This window comes from Triticum urartu, chromosome 2 (assembly GCF_003073215.2).
Source record: "Triticum urartu cultivar G1812 chromosome 2, Tu2.1, whole genome shotgun sequence".
NCBI lineage: Eukaryota > Viridiplantae > Streptophyta > Magnoliopsida > Poales > Poaceae > Triticum > Triticum urartu.
Window position 1 is genome coordinate 302,840,977 of NC_053023.1, and position 25,371 is coordinate 302,866,347.

The 25,371-nt window shown below is 47.7% G+C and overlaps 1 protein-coding gene across 1 annotated transcript; it reads right to left on the bottom strand.

Moving 5' to 3' along the window:
• Positions 1-13,468: 13,468 nt before the first annotated feature.
• On the bottom strand, positions 13,469-21,659 carry LOC125537102. The gene is made up of 3 exons (XM_048700405.1): positions 21,447-21,659; positions 21,128-21,350; positions 13,469-13,896 (listed from the first exon to the last, which is right to left on the bottom strand). The coding sequence occupies exons 2-3, from the start codon at positions 21,287-21,289 to the stop codon at positions 13,732-13,734; spliced, it is 327 nt and encodes a 108-aa protein (XP_048556362.1). The 5' UTR covers positions 21,290-21,350; positions 21,447-21,659; the 3' UTR covers positions 13,469-13,731.
• Positions 21,660-25,371: the final 3,712 nt, after the last annotated feature.

A 25,371-nucleotide genomic window follows, 5' to 3' on the forward strand; every position in this document is an offset into this window, starting at 1 on the left:
CATCCCCATGGACGCCACATCAACTATCCAAGCTCCAAGTGGACCAATGACATGGGCTAGGGCACGTGCTATTGAATCCGAGGTGACATCACTCCTACTTGAGTTTTCTCCCTCTTCAAGTGAGACATGGCTACTGCCTAAGTCCGAGATACTATGTGTCATCGGGTACAACGCTCAAGACTCGAAGCCGAGGACTGTAGATGAAGATACAGGCGTCAACACTCTGGACAGCCCAGAACTTCCGGCCCCCGGACCTTCCGGCCGACCTGGAGCTTCCGGCCGCCGATGACTTCGACCAGCCCAGGTGTGCCAACTCTCGGGTTAGCCCGGACCCCGTCCCGGACCTTCCGGCGCCCGGACCTTCCGGCCCCCGGATGCCAGCACATCTCCTCCGCGCCAACTCTCTGGTTAGGCCGGACCCTCCCCGGAACCTCCGGCGCCCGGAACTTCCGGCCCTGCCTGCGCGCAGCCACTTGGGCCAAGGCCCGTGTACCCTTTCGTCACCTAGACTATATATACTCTATCCCGTACAACTTTCTAGGGTTAGCGTTGGTTTAGCTCATACTTAGAGATAGAGCTTCGCTCATCCACATCGGATCTACTCCTCGTGAGAGACCGCGGCCTCTTCGGAGAAGATCCCTTTGGATTCAAGCCCCCTTCTAAGGGAAGATCCCCCCATGGATTCAAGACCCCCTCACGGAGAAGACCGACTACCTTTGTATCGTCCTTTGTTGGATTTGGATCGTGTATCTCTTTGTGTTTCGAGGATCTAGCACATGTGTGACTATTTCTTGTTGCTTGAGTGATTCTCTCGTGTTTCCCCTCATGATTTCCCTTGTTTTCCCCCTCGTGTTCCTCGTGTTCTTCGCGGGATCCGCTCCTTTTCGTGAAAGATTGGGCCACTAGGGTTCTACCCTACATCATCTTGGTATCAGAGCAAGGTTGATCATGATTTCGGAGCCTCCCCGTTGTGTTTCTAGCCTAATTTTGTTGTTTTTCGTCCTAATCTGAAAATCCCCACCAAAAATAGCCCCAATTTTTTTTGTGATTTGTTCGTGTGTTGAGATTTTGTTGGTTTTGATCCGTGAATTTTGTGTGTGGCTCGTAGATCTAGCCTCACCACCTTTATTTTCCTCCAATTTCTTCTTTTCCCCTTCGGATTTGGGCCTTTCCCCCAGTTTTCCCGCCCAAATCCACGATCCCGAAATCTCTGTTCTTGGCAGAATCCCGACCACCGGAACTTCCGGTCCAGCCCGGACTTTCCGGCCCCCGGACCTTCCGGCCTTCCCCGGAACCTCCGGACCCCGGACCCTCCGTCTTGCCCGGAACTTCCAGCTTCGACAGAAAGTTCGCACTACTTCCACAACTCCGCCCAAATTCCACCAAATTTTGTTCCGGTGCTCACCATATACCATATGTACTTCCTCATACCTCCTCCACTTCCGCATAACCCAACTATTTTTAGACCGTTTCGCTCCCCGACACAATTGCTACTTTGAGGTTTGAGAATTTGAGTTGCGGTACCGTATCCTTTTGTGTTTCGGCTATCTAGGTACGGTTTGACATCGACATCACCGCTGCTCATCTCCGCCACAGACGCGTCATCAACAACGACCACCTCGACTACGACTTGGTATTCGTGCCACCATTTTGACACCATACCGGAAGCAAGACCGGTAACCTCATCTTGGTATTGGACATATCACTCTTGTCACTACATTGATAGCCATCATAGCCTTACTCCTTTGCGTTTCTTACCCATCGAGACTAGCCATTGAGTATTGCCGGCAACGAGACTTGTGCACATTAGTGATCATACTTCCCATAGCATACATACATCATTGTTGCCTATATTGGTATCATCTCTTGTGTCACAAAGTTATCATCGCATACTCACTTGCTATCTTGGTTCGTCAAGCATTGCACGAGAAAAGAGCTCAAACATCAAAGGCCAACCAAGCTTTTAAGCAAAGAGGAAAGATAAGCAAAGAGCTTTTAAGCAAGAACCATAGCATCATACAACATTAAGATTGTCATACTCGATCATCTTGGATCATATCATAGCAACACCTTGCATTCAAAATATTTGGGATAGAAGTCGTTGCATTTTTGCTAAGTAGGTTGTGCACAAGTTCTTGTATCCGCCTATCGTGCAATCGTGCTAGCGTCTCTCTAGTGTTGTGCAACAAGAGCATTTTTGTGGATTCCACATTTTGGCTCACCCTTGGTTGCACAACCCCACTTATCTTTTTGCGTGTGTGTTTCCGTGTACCTTATATGCTTGGTCTACTTGTTACATTGCATCTTGCAAATCTTTTCCAACATTATTGAAGCTCACTTACAATTGCACCAAATTTTGTGCCACCATCCTAACCAAGCTCCACCAAAAACTTGTGTAGGTGTGAGAAACCGACAAGAACTCGTACCAATTGTGCTATTTCCTTGTCCTACATTGGAGTGATCCTCGATCCACTTTCAACTTCGGTCAAGGTACATTTGGTACTCGTTCCTCTCTTTCTACTACTCACATTTGTCTTGGAATGATGGATAGGCCAAGTACTTCTACCAACCCACTCTTCATGGAGCAAGACGACGACATGAACTCCTTCGTCACCAAGAGTCACCTCTTTGGTGCACAACGTGCTTTGCATCAAGAGCAACAAGCGATGAGTGAACGCATCGACAACCTTGTCGCCGACTTGCGACTTTCTGAGCAACGTACAAAGGACTACTTCGACCACAAGCTCGATGATCACAACCAAGAGAATGACGCAAGGATGGACGAAATTCGTGCTTTGTTGCTCAACCGCTCGTCTTCCACGTCAAGACGGAGCCGTTCAAGCCGCCACTCCGACTTCACCCTCTCCGGCTCAAGTACACCGACAACAATCTTCGTCGAGCCGCGCGCATCGACCGTCAAGCAAACCTCAATCCGCTTCGGGATACCGACTGTCAAGAGCGCCGACGACATCAAGCCGAAGAAGCCTTTGCGCTAGCTCGAGAATGGCAACAACAACGCCAACATGAAGAGGAAGAATGCGTGCATCTACACCAAAATGCACAAGATGCCGAGGCTCAACGTCAAGAACAACAACTCCGTGACGCTCAAGCACTTGAGGCGCAACAAGCTCTACGCGATGCGAGTCGAGCCGTTGCCGACCGAGGCCGACAAGCCCGTGAAGAAGAGGAAGCACTTCTCGAAGAAATTCACGAGTGACGATTTCAAGCTCGCATGCATCGTCTAGTTCCCCCTCGAGCTCGACGCGTTCCTCCACAAGCTCGCCAAGACCATCAAGTTCATCAACAGCATGAAAACAATGGGAAGCCTCCGCGACAAGAGCAACACGAGGTTGACAACCCTCCGCGTCAAGAGCACCACGAGTTGGACAATCATCTTCAACATGGGCGTCATCATCCCCGACCCCAACACAATGAAGAGCAACGCTACGGCAAGCTCAAGTTCACCATGCCCAAGTTCAACGGAAGCAACGATCCCGAAGAATACCTTTCATGGGCATTGAAAGTTGACAAGATCTTCCGTTTGCACAATTATGAAGAAGAGAAGAAGATCGCGATGGCATCCCTTGAGTTCCAAGACTACGTCCTCATTTGGTGGTAACAAGTCATTGAGCGTCGCGAGGCAAGAGGTGATCCACCCATCACTACTTGGGCACAAATGAAGGATGTCATGAGAGCACGCTTCGTGCCTACCTACTACAACCGCGACCTCTTCAAGAAACTCCAACAACTCAAGCAAGGAATCAAGAGCGTTGAAGAATACTACAAGGAGATGGAGATTGCAATGATAAGAGCCAATGTGACGGAAGATGATGAGCAAACTATGGCACGTTTCTTGAATGGACTCAATCATCCTATCAAGAAGATCGCCGACTTCCAACCATACTCAAATCTCATCGAGCTCGTGCACCAAGCTACCAAAGCGGAACGCCAAGTGCAAGATGATTTCAAGTATGCCAAGTTCTCATCCAAGTCCTACGGCTTCCCCAATAACCAAGCTTCAACGACTCCAACACTGACTACAAGACCGTCTACTTCCAACATCGACAAGTCGACTTCCAAGAAAGCTTCGCCTACTACAAGCAACTTCAAGCCGAGAGCTTCATCATCATCAAGCCCTACCGATGAGACCATCAAGACGAGCTCCCTCAAGTGTTTCACTTGCGGAGGCCGAGGCCACAAGTCCTATGAGTGCACCAACAAGCGCACCATGATCTCCAACGATGATGGCACTTATGATTCCATGAGCGAAGGAGAAATGGAAGCCCTTGAGCAAGTCACCATGCACCGCCAAGTGAACAATGAAGAAGAACAAGTATTTTGTGATGAAGACTCAAGCCCCGCACTTGTTGTCTCCAAAGTCTTGACTCTCCAACATCACCAAGATGAAGACCAAAGATGCACCATATTCCACACCAAGGCCGGCATCAATGGACGACCCGTCAAGGTCATCATCGATGGAGGGAGTTGTCACAATCTCGCAAGTGAAGAACTTTGCTCCAAGCTCCAATTGCCCAAGACGAAGCATCCACATCCATACAAAGTGCAATGGCTTAGTGACTCCGGCACTATCCAAGTCGAGCACCGAGTACAAGTCTCCTTCAAAATCAGCGCCTACGAAGACACCTTGGAGTGCGACGTCATCCCAATGACTGTTTGCCATCTTCTCCTTGGACGGCCATGGCAATTCGATAGAGGAGTCGTCCACAATGGGCGTACAAACCACTACAGCTTCAAGATGCAAGGAAAGGAGTTTGTGTTACGACCTATGTCTCCAAGCCATGTGATCGCCGATAAGCAAGCCACCCATCGTGGAGAGAATGGTGAGAGAGTGAGCCACCAAAAACAGAGTGAGCGCCACAAGCCCAAATTGAGTGCCTCCACGATGAGCGAAAACAAGAACCTCGTTCTATTTGCCACCAAACGTGAGATGAGAGAAGTGTGTGAGAACCCATCTAGTGTCCTACACTACGTCCTCGTGTGCAAGGACAATGCATCACAAACTAACACTTCTCACACTCTTCCTCTAGTGTTGTCTTCTCTTTTGCAGGAATTTCAAGATGTTTTTCCCGATGAGCTACCTCCGGGTCTACCTCCATTACGAGGCATTGAGCACCGCATCGACCTCATCCCCGGAGCACCGCTTCCGAACAAAGCTCCCTACCGCGTCAACCCCGAAGAAACCAAAGAAATTCAAAGGCAAGTAAAGCATCTCATAGACCATGGACATGTGCGTGTAAGTTTGAGCCCTTGTGCCGTACCGGTCATCCTTGTGCCAAAACGTGACGGTAGCTTTCGATGTGCTCCGATTGTAGACCTATCAATGCTATCACCGTTCGCTATAAGTACTCCATTCCACGCCTAGATGATATGCTTGATGAGCTTAGCGGTGCCACTATATTTTCTAAAATTGATCTTAAAAGTGGTTACTATCAAATCCGCATACAAGAGGGTGATGAATGGAAAACCGCATTCAAAACCAAGTTTGGTTTGTATGAGTGGTTAGTCATGCATATGGGTCTCTCGGAAGCACCGGACACTTTTATGCGCCTTATGAATCATGTCTTTCGCCCTTACATTGGTATATTTGTTGTGGTTTACTTCGATGACATTCTTGTGTTTAGCAAATCTATCCAAGAGCATGTCACCCATGTCCGCACCGTTTTGCAAACTCTTAGGAAAGAGCGTCTCTATGCTAATATGGAGAAATGCCTTTTTGGTGTTGATAAGCTCGTTTTCTTGGGTTTTGTGGTCTCTTCTAAGGGTGTTCATGTAGATGAGTCCAAGATCAATGCTATTAAGACTTGGCCGCAACCAACCAACTTGCATCAAGTGCGTAGTTTTCTTGGTCTTGCGGGTTTCTATCGTCGCTTTGTGAAGGATTTTAGCACCATTGCTTCGCCTTTGCATGCTTTGAGCAAGAAGAATGCGCCGTTTATTTGGGGACCATCCCAAGATACCACATTCAATGAGCTTAAGAATTTGCTTACTCATGCTCCCGTGCTTGCTTTACCCAACTTCGACAAGCCTTTTGAAATTCATTGCGATGCTAGTAGTAATGGCATAGGAGGTGTGTTAACGCAAGAGAAGCGCCCCATAGCTTACTTTAGTGAGAAACTTTCCGGAGCGCAACTCAATTATCCCATCTATGACAAAGAGCTATATGCTTTAGTCCGCGTTTTGCATGAATGGGAACACTACCTTCGTCCCCATGAGTTTATCATTCATACCGATCATGAGACTCTCAAGTATCTTAAGGGACAAACTAAGTTGAACAAGCGTCATGCTAAATGGAGTGAATTTATTGAGTCTTTTCCCTATGTCATCAAGTACATCAAGGGTAAAGAAAACATAGTAGCGGATGCTCTTTCCCGCATTTGCATGCTTATCACGCAACTTGAGTTAGATGTCATTGGCTTCGAGCATATCAAAGACTTATATGAGCATGATACAACTTTTTCCATTCCTTATGCCAAGTGTTTGTCGAATACATCTTGGAAACGCTATTACATCAAAGATGGCTACCTTATGAGAGCTAACAAACTTTGCATTCCCGAGTCCTCTCTTCGTTTGTTGCTTTTGCAGGAATCTCATGGAGGAGGCTTAATGGGACACTTCGGACGCGACAAGACGTTCGCCACGCTCTCGAAAAGCTACTTTTGGCCTAAGATGTTTCGGGATGTCAATCGTTTCACCAACCGGTGTTCTACATGTCGCAAAGCTAAGTCCAAAGCTCAATCTCATGGTCTCTATATGCCTTTACCGATTCCATACCAACCTTGGGAAGACATTAGCATGGACTTTGTACTTGGTTTGCCTAGAACTCGAAATGGGAAAGATTCCATATTTGTCGTTGTGGACCGTTTCTCCAAAATGGCACATTTTATTCCTTGTCACAAGATAGACGATGCTTCACATGTTGCTAATCTCTTTTGTAGGGAAATATTGCGTCTCCATGGTGTGCCAAAGACAATTGTCTCAGACCGCGACGTCAAGTTCCTTAGCTACTTTTGGAAGACCCTATGCACCAAGCTCGGAATCAAGCTACTCTTCTCCACAGCGTACCATCCTCAAACCAACGGCCAAACGGAGGTGACAAACCGAACACTCTCCGCTCTACTTCGAGTACTCATCAAGAAGAACATCAAGGAGTGGGAGGAGTGTCTACCCATCGTCGAGTTCGCCTACAACCGAGCAAGACACTTAACAACCGGCAAGTCCCCTTTCGAGGTCGTCTACGAATTCAACCCTTTGTCACCATTGGATATTCTACCTCTTCCACTCCAAGAGCGAATCAATTTGGACGCAAGTGCACGAGTGACCCATCTCAAGAAGGTGCATGAAGATACAAGACACACCATCGAGCGCCAAGTACAACGCCTTGCGACCAAGCTCAACGTCAACAGGCAACCTAAGGTCTTCAATATTGGTGATCTCGTGTGGCTACACCTTCGCAAGGAGCGCTTTCCACAAGAACGCAAGTCTAAGCTTCGACCACGAGCAGATGGACCCTTCAAGGTGCTCGCACGCTACAACGACAACGCTTACAAGATCGACCTCCCGCGCGACAAGTACAACATGAGCGACATCTTCAACATCAAAGATCTCTCTCCCTTCCATGGTGATGAAGAACTCGATCCGAGGACGGATCTTCCCCAAGGGAGGGGAGATGATGCGGAGCATCCCACGACCATCCCCATGGACGCCACATCAACTATCCAAGCTCCAAATGGACCAATGACAAGGGCTAGGGCACGTGCTATTCAATCCGAGGTGACATCACTCCTACTTGAGTTTTCTCCCTCTTCAAGTGAGACATAGCTACTGCCTAAGTCCGAGATACTATGTGTCATCAGGTACAACGCTCAAGACTCGGAGCCGAGGACTGTAGATGAAGAGACAGGCGTCAACACTCTGGACAGCCCGGAACTTCCGGCCAGAGCCCGAAACTTCCGGCCCCCGGACCTTTCGGCCGACCCGGAGCTTCCGGCCGCCAATGACTTCGACCAGCCCAGGCGTGCCAACTCTCGGGTTAGCCCGGACCCCGTCCCGGACCTTCCGGCGCCCGGAACCTCCGGCCGGCCCGGACCTTCCGGCCCCCGGATGCCAGCACATCTCCTCCGCGCCAACTCTCTGGTTAGGCCGGACCCTCCCCGGAACCTCCGGCGCCCGAAACTTCCGGCCCTGCCTGCGCGCAGCCACTTGGGCCGAGGCCCGTGTACCCTTTCGTCACCTAGACTATATATACTCTATCCCGTACAACTTTCTAGGTTAGCGTTGGTTTAGCTCATACTTAGAGATAGAGCTTCGCTCATCCACATCGGATCTACTCCTCGTGAGAGACCGCGACCTCTTCGGAGAAGATCCCTTTGGATTCAAGCCCCCTTTCTAAGGGAAGACCCCCCCCGTGGATTCAAGACCTCCTCACGGAGAAGACCGGCTACCTTTGTATCGTCCTTTGTTGGATTTGGATCGTGTATCTCTTTGTGTTTCGAGGATCTAGCACATGTGTGACTATTTCTTGTTGCTTGAGTGATTCTCTCGTGTTTCCCCTCATGATTTCCCTTGTTTTCCCCCTCGTGTTCCTCGTGTTCTTCGCGGGATCCGCTCCTTTTCATGAAAGATCGGGCCACTAGGGTTCTACCCTACATCAGCTCGGCCTGCCTACTCAACTGCGGACCGGAGCATGCATCACTGATCACCGGGAGCCTGGGATGTGCACTTGCCAACCTGCCGCTGACCTATCTAGGAATCCCGCTGACCATCTGGCGCCCCACGAGTGCGCAACTCCAGCCGCTCATCGACAAGGTTGCAGGCATGCTCTATGCTGGAAATCGAGGCTTATGAACAGAATGGGAAGACTAGCATTGGTTAAAAGAGTTCTGTGTGCAATCCCTATCCACCAACTGCTCGTCTTTGCTCCCCCCAAAGAAAACCATCAAGCTGGTCGAGAAAATCCAGAGAGGATTCTTGTGGAAGGGGCGTGCCGCTGCTAATGGTGGTAGCTGCCATGTCAACTGGCGCCGCATGTGTTGGCCTACTTCCCTTGGGGGCCTCGGCGTCCAGGACATGGAGCGCGCGGGCCTAGCCTTGCGGCTACGCTGGCTTTGGTACTGCAAGACCGACGCGGAGAGGGCCTGGCAAGGCCTTGATCTCCAATTCTCTATCGAGGAGCAGGCCTTGTTCTTCGCCTCTACATCATTGATTGTTGGCGATGGAACATCCGGAAAGTTCTGGGAAGACCGCTGGATAAACGGTCGATCAGTCCGGGAAGTTGCGCCCCAGCTCTACTCTTGCATCCCCCAGCGACGACGGAAGATACGCTCCATTGCCGATGGCCTACAGAACCATAATTGGGTGTGCGACATCATCGGCAACATTGGAGTCCACAAAATTGGGCAATACTTGATGTTGTGGCGGGACACCGAACGCATTATCCTTCATGACCGCCCTGACACGCTAGTCTGGAAGTGGCGCCCGGATGGCGTATACTCAGCACACAACGCCTATCTGGCCTCCTTCGAGGGCTCCTCCGGCTGCAATACTTGGGACCTGATCTGGAAAAGTTGGGCCCCGCCACGGGTCAAATTTCACATGTGCCTAGCCAACCTCGACCGTTGCTGGACCGCGGAAAGATTGGGCCGTCGTGGCCTTCAGCATCACCCCCGCTGCGTCCTGTGCGACCAGGAGCCGGAAACGATGAAGCACCTGCTTGTCGCATGCCCCTTCTCGCGACAAATCTGGCACGATGCGTTCACTTGGCTTCACCTGACCTTTCGGCCACCCGACCCGGTTCATGACGACTGCTTCAAGGACTGGTGGCGACAAGCCAAGCAAGCCACGCCTCAACCAACGCAAAAAGGGCTGGCGTTCGTGATTCACTTGACGACCTGGATGATCTGGAAGGAATGGAACGCCTGCGTGTTTGACGGCGCGCAACCCTCCGCCACCCAGCTCATGGCAAGAATCAAAGATGAGGCAGCGCTCTGGGTCAGGGCAGGCGCCACCGGCCTGGGACTGATCCTCCCAAGGACATGGACGTCCACTAATTCCTTGCATCATATACCTGTTATTCTCCTGCTCGGAGAACTGTACTACTAAACTCTCCTTCTGTTCAATGAAATGAAACGCAAAGTCTTTGCGTTTTTTCCAGAAAAAAAAAGAGCCATGTTTTTGTGCAAACTGGATTAGAAATGTAGCTACTCTGTTGTCCTCTAACTAAAGATCTTTTGCGTGGACTTTCCGTTGGACCACAACAGGGCCTGACAATTGCATCCTTCTATGTGTTTTCCGCACATTGTAATGGATTGATGAAAGGATCCAACGTATGTGTGCACTGTTATGCCCGTGTTCTAAGTCTAACAGTTCTGCCTACGTTTGTTTGGCAGGTTGGACGATTTGTTGTGTTCCTACATTTCTTTGCTGTTGTTCAAGGTCTGCTCTTCTTTTCCCTTGCATGCCATTGTTTCTAGCTACAAATATGTTTATCTTTCTATGTGTGTTGTTGTCTTAGTTCGTTTGCTGATCGACTCATCTTTGTCATGTTCAGATGTTCCACTTATTTGGGTCGTCTACCTTTGGCAATGAATGTACGTATATTATTGCCATGTTCCCCTTATCCCTGCATCATTGAACAATGCTGGCAAACTAATGTCCCTTTGCCCTATGTAATGGTGTTACAGAGTGCCATTTGTTTTGTCAAGCTTACTAACTGGTTTATTTTTACATTATCATGAATATGCTTTAGGCATGCCTCTTCTCTGTTTCTGTGACCCTTTGCCAGTCTCTTCATTTTCCGATTATACTCGTGTTTTCCTGTATGTAGATGTGATTATAAATGGCATTAATGAGTAGATCCGACTCGGGGAGGGCATGGTTGATGTATGCAACCATGGGAGTGTCAGCTTATTCTGGTCCTCATCGACCAAAGGCTCCTCGATTTGGCCATCGCCAGAGTTATATGAAACAAGGTCTTTTAGGGAACTCTTTTAGACATGTGTATACAGAACACATGTTTCATTGTCTTCTCTTTTTTTCATGAGTTGTTGAAAAGATCTTATGAAGCTTGATTGATAGTGTTTCAACTAAGATGAAGTGGTCTGGATGATCAGGTTTTGCAAATCCTGCAGATCGTTATACCTTCTGTACAATGCACTGTTCTGGATTCGAATAGACTGGTTTCTCCATGTCCAAGTCTTTTGTTCTAAGAAAAAACTCTTTTGTTGCATCCACATTAACAATATGTATTTACATTTCCATTTTCGAATTGTAAACTGTAGCTGCCCAAAACTTTGGTATAAAATAAAGCCCTTATTGGTAAATGAGGCACGTTATTAGCAATGTTTCATATTTTCTTGCAATACTATGCTTGCCTATTCAGGTCTTCCAAGACCTAAATCATCAGAAATTCAGCACATACAACACCTTTTTTTGAACTTTGGTTGCCCTGATACAAGCCTCCGTTCAATTTTCTTATACGGAGGGGTTAGAATAGTTACCATACGTGCTTGCCCAAAACTAGATCTACTGATAAATGGATTCTTTTTTTTCAAACCACACATTGTGTTTAGTAGGTCTCATGGATGGATGAGGTTGTGGCAATAGTTCTTGGGTGCAGTATCTATCTTGATATCAATCAGGGCACATTAGAGGCAGAAGAAGAGAAAATGTTTGGAGTGTCTATGGCGTTGAACATTCAGTGCTTATGTACTTTGTACATGCACGGCCAGTTCAGTAACTAGATGGCTTTTTCTACTGTACTGGTGCTGCTACTTTTCACGTGCTAGCTTATTTGAAAAGCGCCAACAATGCGTGCCACATGTAAACAATCCATGTTGAAAGAACAGAAGCAAAAGTGTGGAGATGATGTAAATGGCCACTCAGGGAATTCAGTCTCGATGAGCTCAACTAATGACATATGTGAGTTGAGCCTGAGGTCATTTTCAAAGTAACGGAAGTATTTTACTTGTCCTTTTCATGTCAATGGTCGATGGTACTTACATATTTTATCAGGTTATTAAAGGGTAGCAATCATATACACATTATCAACAAATAAAACACTTTTATGAAGCATGTAGTAGACAAAAGTGCTACTGATAAATGGATTTTTTTTTCAAAGCACAAATGGTGCTTAGTGGGTCTATGTGTCATTTGGCGCATGAGATTACTTAAAATACACATATTTTCAACACAACATGGTCTTCAATGAGATTCTATACTACCAAATTAAAATGTACAGATACATCTCATTGTAGACAACAAGCCTCCATTGTTTCTTTATTAGAGAGGGTTAACTTTTATTCGCAAAAAGAGGGGGTTAAATTTGTTACCATATGTGCTTGCCCACAACTAAAATAACTAAAATAAGGGAAAAAATCAATGTGAACATGGATTCAACCACCATTTGGCGCAACGGGAATAACTACAAGGATTTATTTGCATATGTATACATCCCTAAATGGAGAGAATTACGGCACAAGATCTAAGTAAAAATCGCCACGAAAGAGGGGAAATGCAAGATCCAAATAAATGAGAACTAAATCCATGAATGCAGAGAAATCCGAAATCAAAGGAAAGGAGAAACTCACCAGTTGAGTACACCTCTCTGGGAACACTTCTCTCGCCCAACCGAGGAACCGAGGAGGAAAAGGGGATAAACAGGCTCGATGGATTCAGTCCCTGCCACTTCATATTCTACTCCAGATGGGCCTCACACAGCATTGTTCGTGGACTGGGCGGCTAGGTAGCATACGGGCCTTTCAAATACCTATGCCTCCATGCACAACACAAATACTCCCTCCGTTCCTAAATGTAGGTCTTTCTAGAGATTTCAACAAGTGACTACATACGGAACAAAATGAGTGAAGCTACACTTTAAAATATGTCTATATACATCCGTATGTGGTAGTCCATTTGAATCTCTAAAAAGACTTATATTTAGGAACGGAGGGAGTAGGTCTTTTTTCATGCACATGGAAAATAGAGTTTGGTACAAACCCAGCTAAAAAAATACATCCTTAACTGGCCTATACATCTTATACAAATATGTTTTTTAAACTCAGATTTCTCATCGTGATAATCATATTTTCAACAAATATGTTTTTAAACTCGGATTTCTCATCGTGATAACCATATTTTCAACTAAAAAAATGCTTCCTTAGCTGATCTATGCATGTTATACAAATATGATTTTTTTTTTCAAACTCGGATTTCACAACATGCTAAACATATTTTCAATATAGCATAGTTTAACACATGGGCTTTCTACTACCAATATTGAATATGTCCTTGCAAAATGAAACTATTTTCTCTGTGCCATTTGGTGTGGCGCAACGGGTCAACTAGTCATAGTAGAGTTACAATGGCTATACTTTATAACATGAATGAGATGCACTCATGGCTAGAATAATATTAAAAAAATTGACAGTGCAGAAGCATCAGCCATTTATCATCACAACAAAGAAATGAGCGGGTAACTTTCCAATTGAATTAGTGGACGTGGCCTAAAACAAACTTAAGTACAAATTACAGCTCTCTACAATACTTGTGGGGAAAGGCCTTAGTACAAGTATACAATGCGGTAAATCAAAGCATAATTTGTTCCTTCGCTCCATTAGAAGCAAGTCGTGAAGCACGTGTTGCCTGATTAAACAATAATATTCTATGGCTGCTATTGTAGAATAAAAGAACCACGTGGGAAGAGATTATCTACCATCAATCATCAATGATTTCATGCCCATCCACCTCACTAACTTCGGTAGCAGCAATTGTAGTGGTATGAATGGTATCGTTGCTACCACGGCAGTGCAGCAGCTGCCGTTGAAGGCTCTCGATAAGCTCATTAAGCTGTTGAATGTTTTTCTCTTGAGATAAGAGTATCTGCAGATAGCATGTAAAGTATTTTATGAGGGAAAGAAAGGGTCTGTGGATATGAAGCTTCAGCAAATTCTTGCCCTGGCAAACCAGACATGAAACAGCAGAGTGCATTTCCAAACAACACAACCAGAAGCTACTGTGGTCAATTATTGCATAAGAAATTTTGCTAAATTAAGTCACTCATTAGTCAGATCCTATCTCCATTCTCCAAACTAGCAGAAATACCAAAAATATTGTACTGGTCAATCAAAATGTAGGGATAGCACAAGAATTGATGAACGACATAGCCTAGGTTTGAGAGTGAATGACAGGTGTAGTGCACCATCCACAGGAACAGATCTAAACACGGTGGCACTCACAGGGGTATTACATTATTTGCCACAATTTACTAGGGGTTTGATGATTTGCCCTGGGGTTGTCTCAAAGGTGGGCAGACCCAGGCCTCCTAGTCATTTGGGGAGGGGGAGGCAAATTCTCAGTCTATTTTAGCCCGCGTACACTTATACTTTACAAGACAATTCATGGATGTAGGTGATCTGAGAACATCTACATATCAAAAAGACCCCACGCAAAGATGATTAGATGTGCATTCTCATAAAAGGATAAGAGAAAGTCCAGCAGAGTCGCCATATCCGCAGCCCCCATAGCGCGTGTGGAGCGCACTCCATAATGTTTTGGAGGTTGTGTATGCTGTGCGCAAACAGTGTCGCCATAATGCGGCCTCCATAAGAAAAATATGTTTTCTTCTATCTCATGCCAATTCTTTTGGCCGATCCTCCCAGAATCTGCGCCCTCCACAGCTTCCCCGGAATCTGCCCCCAAGAATCCGAATGCAACGAATAGTTCAAATAATAAATAATCTGAATGCAACAAATAATCCAATAAAGCAAATTGTTCAAGTAAAAATAAATGGATCTTAAAGAAATATAATCGCACTATCTCCCAACTAATTGCCATTGATGCTCAATGAGATCCTCATGCAGCTGATCATGAGAGGTCCGGTCTTCAATCTTCCGGTATGCCTCAAGAAATGCTTGAATGCAGTTTGTGTACCTGCGAGTCCTAACGGTTATGCCAACATTTTCACAATGATCATTTTGTGTGAGATCACACATGTTATGATTTTTGCCAAGACATCCTTGTTCCAGGAACGAGCAGGACCCCAAACAATTGCAAACATAGCTTGCATCACTCCAAATGCTCTCTCAATGTCCTTCCTCGCTGCTTCTTGCGCCTTTGCGAAATGCTTAAGTTTCCTGGTCTCATAATTAGAAGTTGTCTTCACAAATGTTGAATCGCTAGATGCCATCAGCTAAATAGTAGCCTTGGTCATAATTACCATTCACCGTGTAGTTGCATGCTGGAGTAGTACCACCTGCTAGCCTAGCAAACAAATGAGATACGAGCAAGTACTTGACCTGCTGGCAGAAAACGGAAAAGCTCCCCCCGCGTCGTCCCCGTGGGCGACCGGGGGCGAACCCTAGCGCCCCGCTTCCTCGCTCCTCCTTCCGGCCCCCCTCCCCCGCCGCCGTCCCGAGGCACCGCCAGGCAAAGCCTGGCCGGCGTGGGTGGCGGCGGGGTCCTGCTCCCTCTCGCGCATGCTTGGGGCGGGAGCGCTTGGCTGCCATGGGGCTGGGCGGTACAGCGGCACGGTGAAGCTCCGGCGAAGTGCGGCGGCTGCGGGGGCCATTTCCTCTGGCGACGGCGCGTGGGTCGGCCTTTGGCCCGATCTGCGGCCTGGGGGTCGGCCTGCGGCGCGGGAGGTGGGCGGAGACCCGGCTGGGCTTCTGCTGGGCAGTGGCCAGCGACAACTCTGAATCTCTGCCCCGCGGCAGCGGTGGAGGTGGCGGTGGTGGCGGAGTGTGTCGGCCGGATCTGGCGCAGTTTTTCCGGTGGGCGGCGCGGGTTGGGGCATCGGCCCGGCATGGCTGCTGCTCCGATTGAGGGCGGTGGCGGCGAGGTGGCTCGGCTCTCTCGGTGTGGAGGCTTCCATTCGCCGTGCCGGCATCACGGCAGCTCGGCGGGCCGGCTACGGCGGCTGCTTTTTTCGGCGTTAGCTCGTTTGTAGGTGGTCCGTTTCAACCTTCACCCCCCCTCCTCCTCGTCTGGTCGCTACCTTCGTCGAAGGGTTGGCCCTCCCCTGGCTGTGGTCCATCGCCCGCCTCGCACCCGGCAGCAAGCTTGTCTCGCGCCCGGTGCCGCGGGATGGGTAGATGGAGGCCAGTTTTGGCCGGCCTATTGGGTTTCGGCGTTGGGGGCCGCCTAGGGGTGCGAAAGGCGAGTCCTTTCCGCTCGTATCTTTGGTTGGGGTAGCTGTGGGTCTCGGGTGAGGTGGTGTCAAGGTCTTGGATGCCGGGGCGGCAGCGCTGGTGGTGGTTCCACGGTGCTCACGGCAGAGCCCGTGGCTCGGTGCTGCCCGGTGGCCATGGCCGTGTGGGCGGCATGGTCGCCAGGGTGTGGTTTTCGGTGGCGGCGAGTGTTGGCCAAGTGAAAACCTGATCTATGTTCGGAAGGACCGGCGGCGGCGAAGCTCGCTCCCTTCTTGAAGGCGTCGTCGTGGCTCTCATTGCCCGTCGTGTTGCTCCAGGGGAAACTCTGATCCTCGGGTTGGGCGGTGGCGGCGCTCTGGTGTCGTAACCTTCCTGAAGGCGCCGCCTTGGAGCACACGGTTCGTCGTATGCGGCTTCATCTCTTTGCAGTGGCGTGTTCACGGTTGAGGACCTCGGTTGCTCTTGTAGTGCTAGGGGTGGTGTTGCTGCGCTCAGCGCCTATGTATCCTGCCTTGGGTGTGTGCGTGTGTTGTGGTGGCGTGCGTTTGTACCGGGTCGTGGTTGACCGTTGCTTTGTATATAAAGCAGGGCGAAAGCCTTTTTTGGCAACAAATGAGATATTTGCAAGGCGTTGATGTCATTGTGAGATCCAGGCAACCCAAAGTAGCAATGCCAAATCCACAAATCCTCGAAGGCAACCGCTTCCAAAAGAATTGTCGGATCATGGCAATGCCAGGTGAATTGGCCTTGCCAAGCTGCAGGCAATTCTTCCACCTCCAATGCATACAGTCAACACTCCCAAGCATCCCAGACCAGCCTCTTGCTTCATTCATCGCTAAAAGCGTCACCATGTCCTTGTCGTTGGGTGTTCGCAGATACTCATCTCCATAAACCCTAACCACGGTATCAGCGAACGCTTTTGTGCACTTTATGACTGTATCTTCGTCCATTCCAAGATACTCATCTAACATATCTACAGGAGTGCCATATGCAATCATCCAGAGTGTCGCGGTCACCTTCTAGCAGTAGAAAAACCTAACAGACCCACAGTATTTCTCCGTTGCTTGAAGAACGGTTCATTGGCTTCTATGTCATCGGCAATTCGACGAAATAGCCGTTGCGATGTGTGGAAGCGTCGATAGATCATGTAGGCAGGATAGGTACAACCAGGCACAAAGTTGTTAGACATGCACAAATTATGATCGACGACTCTATTAGGATGAAATGTCAAATGACTCATCTACAATTCCACACACTTTCTCTTTGTTCCGATTGCCGCTATCCATTGAGCAGCCATTAACACAATCTCATCACCTACGGTGTCCATGACCTTACTCGCGGACTTGGAGCTCGAAGACTGACAACGAATCATTAAAGAACTCCTCTATCATCGGCTCCATCTACACAAACTGTGAATCCTATGTTATCTACACGAATCAATGAGGTGCTAGATTAGTCTACATGAACAAATTTGCGGAAATTTACCTTCGGGAAAGTCATCGAACACCTTGAGGTCGCAGGCATAGCCGGACGGCGGGAAGCGGGCGCGGGGCTGCGGCGAAGCATGCGAGGTCGGGGAACGGCTCACCGAAGGCGAGCAGGGCCAAATCGTGGCGGCAAGGGGGGAGGAAGCGGCACCAAACGACAGCAGAGGAAGGGGGCATGTGTCCTGAAATGTCCATGGCGATTCTGAAATCGGGTGGATGGAGGGAGCGCTATACCACGCGCAAACCTCCAAATATGGAGGCTCACGGGATTGATTTGGAGCAGCCTCCAAAAATTAAGGCAATGAAGCGCAGGATGGCGATTCTGCTAGACCGGCTTTTTTGACCAAAATCAACATTCGAACGATTATTCTGGAGGTCAGGCCGATGTAGCGACTCTCGAGTTGCTCCAATATGTTCACTCGCAGATTTTGCTTTGTCCAGCATATATAAAGATCTTCATGTATATACCTTTTGGGAAGTGCAGATGAGCCAACATGCTATACATGTGTGATTATGTCTATATTTCAGAGTCATGCTTACAAAGCGATAAAGAATAGGTGCAGATATTACCATGTGCAGAAAATATGCATGCCTTTATCCAGTTTGGAACAAGTTGAAACAGGCTAGTTAAACAAGCAACAACGAATAGTAGCCTGGCCTTGTTCCCAAAAACATGTTCAGATTTGAATTTTCTCAAAAGACAACTTTGAACTAATTATGTGCAAAAGGATCCCTAAATTGATTACTGGCCTGTAACAGGTTCCCTTCGGCAGGGCCGCAGTTTTGCTGCCACAGCCAAAGTTTCAGGTCGCACTGGCAGAGCTCTTAGAAATGTGGGATCTTCTGTTGATTTCAACAGAATAGAGCATTTTTTACATTAAAAATATCTTGATTGTTCTTGCGGCTTACCATCTTTGCTATCTTGCTGAACACACACTTGTAAGGTCTTTTACCAGTTGGTTGCCAAGAAAGAAAGCCTGAAACTAAGTACTTATGTAGTTGCAGTTTACTAAAAACCAATTTAATTTATGGAGTCATCAAACTTAAAATCTAACAACAATTATGAGCATTTCAATCCTATGTTCGACAGTGAATGATGGATTTAGAGCAACATCCATAGATAAACAAATCTAGATAGAGCGGCATCTATACATATTTTGACCAGAACACTCGTGCATTTACGGGTTCCACAAAAGCAATCATGAATGCAGCTTATAGTAGAAAATGTGCACTAACAAAAAAAACACTCTGTACAAGGATGATCATATGTGCATTGTAAAAGAATCATGTAATGAGTCTTGTTAGTCTACGTTGCGCGGATACTTCAGAAAGCGCGTGTATCCAGTAGGATACTCCCCTGAACGGGCGTATCCCCGTATCACATATCCGATACGTAACCAAGTATCGATGCAACGTAGCTGTTAGTCAGCTCAAGCAGCACCAACAGAGGCAGCAACAATATCTCTTTACGATAGTTAGGATCAAGGTTTTTGAGTCGCGACTTGGTGAGTCGCCGCGAGCCCTGCGGCTCAGCGTATAGTCGACGAAAGTCGTTGTATAGTCGCCATAAGTCGCTGTATAGTCGCGAGTCGCCCTGATTTTTGGAAAACGACTTGGCGATTAGTCGGCGACTATGCAGCGACTAATCAGCGACTCAAAAACCATGGTTAGGATCACTACCTTAGAATTAGGATTGGGAGTTTGAGTATTGAGCTAACTCATGGATGAACTAACCAGCTTACACCAGACCGGCATCCACACATTGGACTAAGCAAAAAATAAAATAGTACTTGCTCAAGTAACTCCGCCTATGTTGTCTCAACATAGCCGATCCCAAGCCCGGATAAAGGAGGAGGGCTGTGATAGGCTTGGCGAGCCAACGTCAAAACTCAGCCACTCTTATGGAGATGAAACCCAGAAGAGGAAGCTAGCTATCCATGTGCCAGAACCATGAGTTGGTTGCCAGATCTTATGGGTTTCAGCTCTAGCTACCCCGACTTGTTTGGGACTAAAGACTTTGTTGTTGTTGTTGTTGTTGTTGTTGTTCTTGTTCTTGTTCTTGTTACTTGCCTTCAAGTGCAAGAGCCCCTCTCCCCACTCTAAAATCATATCACATAACATCTTACTCATCAATGAACCAAAATAAGTGCACATACAACAATGTGCGGAAAATTTGCATCCCATTTATCAACAGTTAGGAATTGGACTGCCTAATTTCGAGGGTGACTGCAAATAGCACCCTGGCCAGGTTTTAAGAAACAAGCTCAGAATTAATCGATGGACCTAATCTGAACTCAATGATGCACAACTCGACTATTAGCCTATGACAATTTCATTGATGCACGGACAAGAATTGAAGCGCTTCTGTGGTACAACCATTTCCGTGAAACATCAAAATTCTGAGGAGACAGATGCCAAAATCAGAAATGCAGGTCTTGTGATGCTTTTCACACAACATAGCTTCTCTTTTTATGAATGATTCCCTGATTGTTCACATGTCCTATCATGATGAATGTCCTTTTAACTCGCTAATAGCCCTAAATATACCTAGGCACACCTACTTAACCAATTGTTTCCCATGAAAACAGGATATATATTCAGTACTTATCTCGTTACTGCCACCAAACATGCAGAGACTTGTGAGATTATCCAAAATTCCTACAGTGTCAACCATAACGGAGTAGAAACTATGCCTGCAAACCCTTACAGGGACAGGTATGCAAAGTTGCAAACAGCGGCACTGTATGTCTCAAGGCAACGGCGTGTGGATGGTTTCTTATGTATGTTTCAGATGTAATTGTATGCAATCTTGCAAATGTATGTGTCAAGGCCACAGCTTGTTGAGGGTTTCTTACATACTCCCTCTGGTCCTTTTTAGTCTGCATATAAGTTTTGTCTGGAGTCAAACTATCTCTATTTTGACCAAACTTATAGAAAAAAGTATCAACATTCACAATGCCAAATCCATATTGTTAGATTCATTATGAAATGTAGTTTCATAGTATATATATATTTAGTGTCGTAGATGTTGATACTTTTTAATATAAATTTGGTCAAACTTTGCTAAGTTTGACTTGACACAAATCTAATATACGGAGTAAAAAGGACCGGAGGAGTATGTTTCAGCAGCACTTGTCAGTTTAGAATCTTACTAAGAGGTGCCTGCGTTATTTAGCTTATTAAAACAATATGTATTGCTCATAAGTCTTAAATGACGACTATACTGATGAACTCATCAAATATTCCGCCCAATAAATACTGAAATTGACTCAGAGCCTGCGCACATTGATTAATCTCTAACCACAACTTTGATTTCGCATCTGAATTTAATTCAGATCCTGCCATATAAGCCAACTGATCTCTTCTGTAGCTTCGAGCCAAAGAATACACCTAACTTGCTGCTAATCTTGGGTGGGCCTATAGAACAACAAAAGGGAGCTACAGCTAATCAAGCAAGAATCTTTCTGGCGGGCTCACCTTCTCCTTGACGGCGTCCTCCTTCGCTAGGACTTGCTGCCGCCGGCGCGCGGTGACAGGGTCCGCGTCAGCTGCGTCCTCGATCTGCTGCTTCCACTCGAACTGCGACGTGATGATGAGCACGATGAGGAGGCAGACCAGCACTACAGGCCTCGTATTCATCACCACGCTGGGACGGCGCCAAAAAATCCAGCGTCCCTGAACCGCAACGTCCCCGGTAGGCCTGCTCACATCAATTTGAAGTCACGGAGTGGAGTCAAGAAATGGAACGGGATGCAATAAAGGGGAATTAGTTGGGCCAAGAACAAGGAAGGATTACCAAGAAACCAACAGATCCCCGGTTAGACAAGAAGGCTGCAGATGTAAGAAGGGCTCCCTGGCGAAGGCGGGTGATGCCGGCGGATGGAGGCGGTCAGGCTGACGGTAGGGGAGATGGTCGTGGCCTAGTGGAGGGAGATGGTCGTGGCGTAGTGGGGGAGGGATCCGGCTCGCGCATGCTCCTATCCGTACTCCGCTCCATCCTACAACTGTCTTTTTCCTTTTTTTTTTTCTAATCTAATCATCTCCCCTGATTTTAAGAGATGGGGCCGGACCTTATTTTGTTCCAATTAAATCATGCCACGTATGCGGGAGCATGGATGGGAGCACGCTGGGGGAGCAGGCAAGTCTCGTCCGTGGGGAGAGGGGGAATCGAGCACGTGGACTGCTTCTAGTCTAGAGCATCTCTCTAGCACACCCTGATATGGCGCACTTTAAAATAGTTATATGGGTCGAGAAAAATAGTTATACGGGTCGAGAAAAATGTGTTTTAAGAATGGATTTTAGCTGTGATAGAACAGAACCCGTATAATCAATCCGTAAAAAAGCATATTCTTTGAATATGCCGATTCTTTTTTCTGGTCGTCCTCTTTCTCGCGTCAATCTAAAATTGACACATATCGTAGGGCACGACGGCCATCGACGAACGGGCAGACGAGGAAGACACAGGGTGGCCGCGGCGCGTGGCGGAGGCCAGGGCGGCCGGGGCGGCATGGGCGGCGGCCGGATCGAACGGCCGGCGCATTGAGCTAGCTAGCTAGCTCCGTTCGAGAGCCGCGGAGCAAAGGACGAGCGCGGCGGTCAGGACGGCCGGTCGGCAGGCGAGCGCGACTGCCAGAGTAGGCCGTCGGTGTCAGGGACGAGCGGACGGGAGCGAGCCGTGAAGGTTCCGATGGCAGTTAGACTCCCGCCAACGGTCTCTCGAGTATACAGGGCCCTTTCGGTTTGGCTATGAAATCCTTATCTTCACAGTTTAGACAGGATGTTTTCCGCGCCCCTTAAAAAAATTTACGGGTCCAACGCGTTTACAATGTTTGATCGGATGACTTTTTCACACGGACCCGTATTTTGACGATTATTTTACAGGTTGAGCATTATACGGGGTCTGCTAGAGATGCTCTTACACAGGGACGCGGAGTATGTGATCGCGAGCACACAGGCACTCGCTATCTAATCCCTTCGTTTTAGCTGCCCGATTCACGGGCGTTGGACCACCCCGGACTGACGAATTATAAAATATGCCTGACGGGTGGGCCATTAGGTGGACGTGCGTTTGCACCCCGGCGACGATGAAAGGTAGAGTCGTGGCTCGGTATCACGCCAGCGTCCTGATCCGTGGATCGGAATTCTTGCTTTCCGGTGACGACGTGAGGCACCGGAGTAAATGCGGAAGGTGGTATGGATAGGGCAGCTATCTTCACCTCTCGTCCCTGGATCTTGGAGTCTTTAGGGTGGCGAAGCGCTGCAGTTAGATCTTGCGACAGAGTGACGAACAAATCCGGCCGGCAATGGAGTTCTTGATGCAACCCATAAGCAAGTACGGGCATGTTACCTCTCTGCTTCAACGCTGACTTGTAGATTGATGTTTTCCAGTGGATCTAACAACTCTCCCCACAATTTGTGATTGCAACAGAACTCTGCTGGAGGAGGTAAATGAGAACAACAGCCCAATGAGTCCTCTTTGGTACCCCGTGACGACACGTCCGGTTATTGAGCTTCCTACAACGATGGCATCGAGTGCAGACACCCAGGTGTGTGCTGCTCAAACTACTCAAGCGCTAGGAAGTGGAGAAAAGCCTGAGGCGTCAGAGAACTCCATAGAGCAAGTAGACCCGAAAACTCCTGGCTGGACTAAAAGGTGCATATAGATGGTCTGAGTTAACTTTAGTTATGATTACCTCAGATAGTTAACGAATTATCTTATTTGGCGACGGGTGGGGGTGTGTGGTGAGAAATTACAACGAAATGGAAGTACTACTTGCTGCTTAAAGTTCAGGCATGGTAGACTTGGGGTGTTGGGGTGTTGTATGCTTGCTGCTTGTTTGTTCCTGTTCCAAACTTTCCATGTCGATGAAAAAATATAGATACTTAATTCATATGGTTCCCCTGCAGAATAACTTATAATCAGTAAGAAAATTAAGTTTATGCAAGTGTTCACGGTAGTTGTGTTGTGGTATTTGTATGAGCATTTCATAAATAAGAAAACAGTAAAAAAGATGAAGCAAAATGTTATTCGAAGAGATTAACCTCGTAATCTAATAAGTGTTGATTCAATAGGGTTTCAAATATAATGTGACTCACAACAGCTACCTACTGTCACTTTGTTTTATAGAGTTAAGAGTTGGAGCTGCTGCACTTGGCTTTGGCAGAGAATGATGTGACGAAAACTATGGAAGTGTTGCAAGAACTTTGTTCGAATGACCCCCGGTTCACTTACCGAGTTCAAGCTGACAAAGAAGGTCGGATAAGCACTCTAATGTGGGCTAGTGGCAACAGCAGGGTGCAGTACACCTTCTTCGGGGATATTTTGACATTTGATACAACATATAGTGTTGGGGAACGTAGTAATTTCAAAAAAATCATACGCACACGCAAGATCATGGTGATGCATAGCAACGAGAGGGGAGAGTGGTCTCCACATACCCTCGTAGACCGAAAGCGGAAGCATTAGCATAACGCGGTTGATGTAGTTGTACGTCTTCACGGTCCGACCGATCAAGTACCGAACGCACGGCACCTCCGAGTTCAGCACACGTTCAGTCCGATGACGTCCCTCGAACTCCGATCCAGCCGAGTGTTGAGGGAGAGTTTCGTCAGCACGACGGCGTGGTGATGATGATGATGTTCTACCGACGCAGGGCTTCGCCTAAGCACCGCTACAGTATTATCGAGGTGGACTATGGTGGAGGGAGGCACCGCACACGGCTAAAAGATCAACTGATCAATTGTTGTGTCTCTAGGGTGCCCCCTGCCCCCGTATATAAAGGAGAAAGGGGGGGTGCGGCCGGCCAAGAGAGAGGGCGCGCCAGGAGGAGTCCTACTCCCACCGGGAGTAGGACTCCCCCCTTTCCTAGTTGGATTAGGACTTGGGAGGGGGAAAGAGAAGGGAAAGAGGAAGGAAGGGGGGGCGCCCCCCTCTCCTTGTCCTATTTGGACTAGGGGGAGGGGCGCGCGGCCCAGCTCTGGCCGCCTCTCCTTTTCTCCGTAAAGGCCCACTAAGGCCCATAAACCTCTCGGGGGGTTCCGGTAACCTCCCGGTACTCCGGTAAAATCCCGATTTCACCCGGAACACTTCCGATATCCAAACATAGGCTTCCAATATATCAATCTTCATGTCTCAACCATTTTGAGACTCCTCGTCATGTCCGTGATCACATCAGGGACTCTGTAACGCCCCCAATGTGGCTATATCTCCTACGTGTCGAAGCACGACTTAAAGGCATAACCACATTGAAAGCAATGTCGCAAGTAAGGTAATCTTCACAACAACCCATGTAAATAGATAATAAGGGGAAAGGTACATAGTTGGCTTACACTCGCCACGTCACACAAAGTACATAAATAGCATTACATCAACCAATACAATCATGGTCCGACTACGGTACCAAAATAAAAGAAGAACCCCAAATGCGACACGGTCCCCGATCGACCCCAACTGGGCTCCACTACTGATCAACTAGAACGAAACAACACAAAGGACAAGATCTTCATCGAGCTCCTCCTGAGCTTGGTTGCGTCATCAGCACGGACTCATCGGCACCTGCAAGCTGGTTTTGGAGGTATCTGTGAGTCATGGGGACTCAGCAATCTCACACCCTCGCGATCAAGACTATTTAAGCTTATAGGAAAGGTAAGGTAATATGTGGAGCTGCAACAAGCGACTAGCATATGTGGTGGCTAACCTGTTCGCAAAAGAGAGCGAGAAG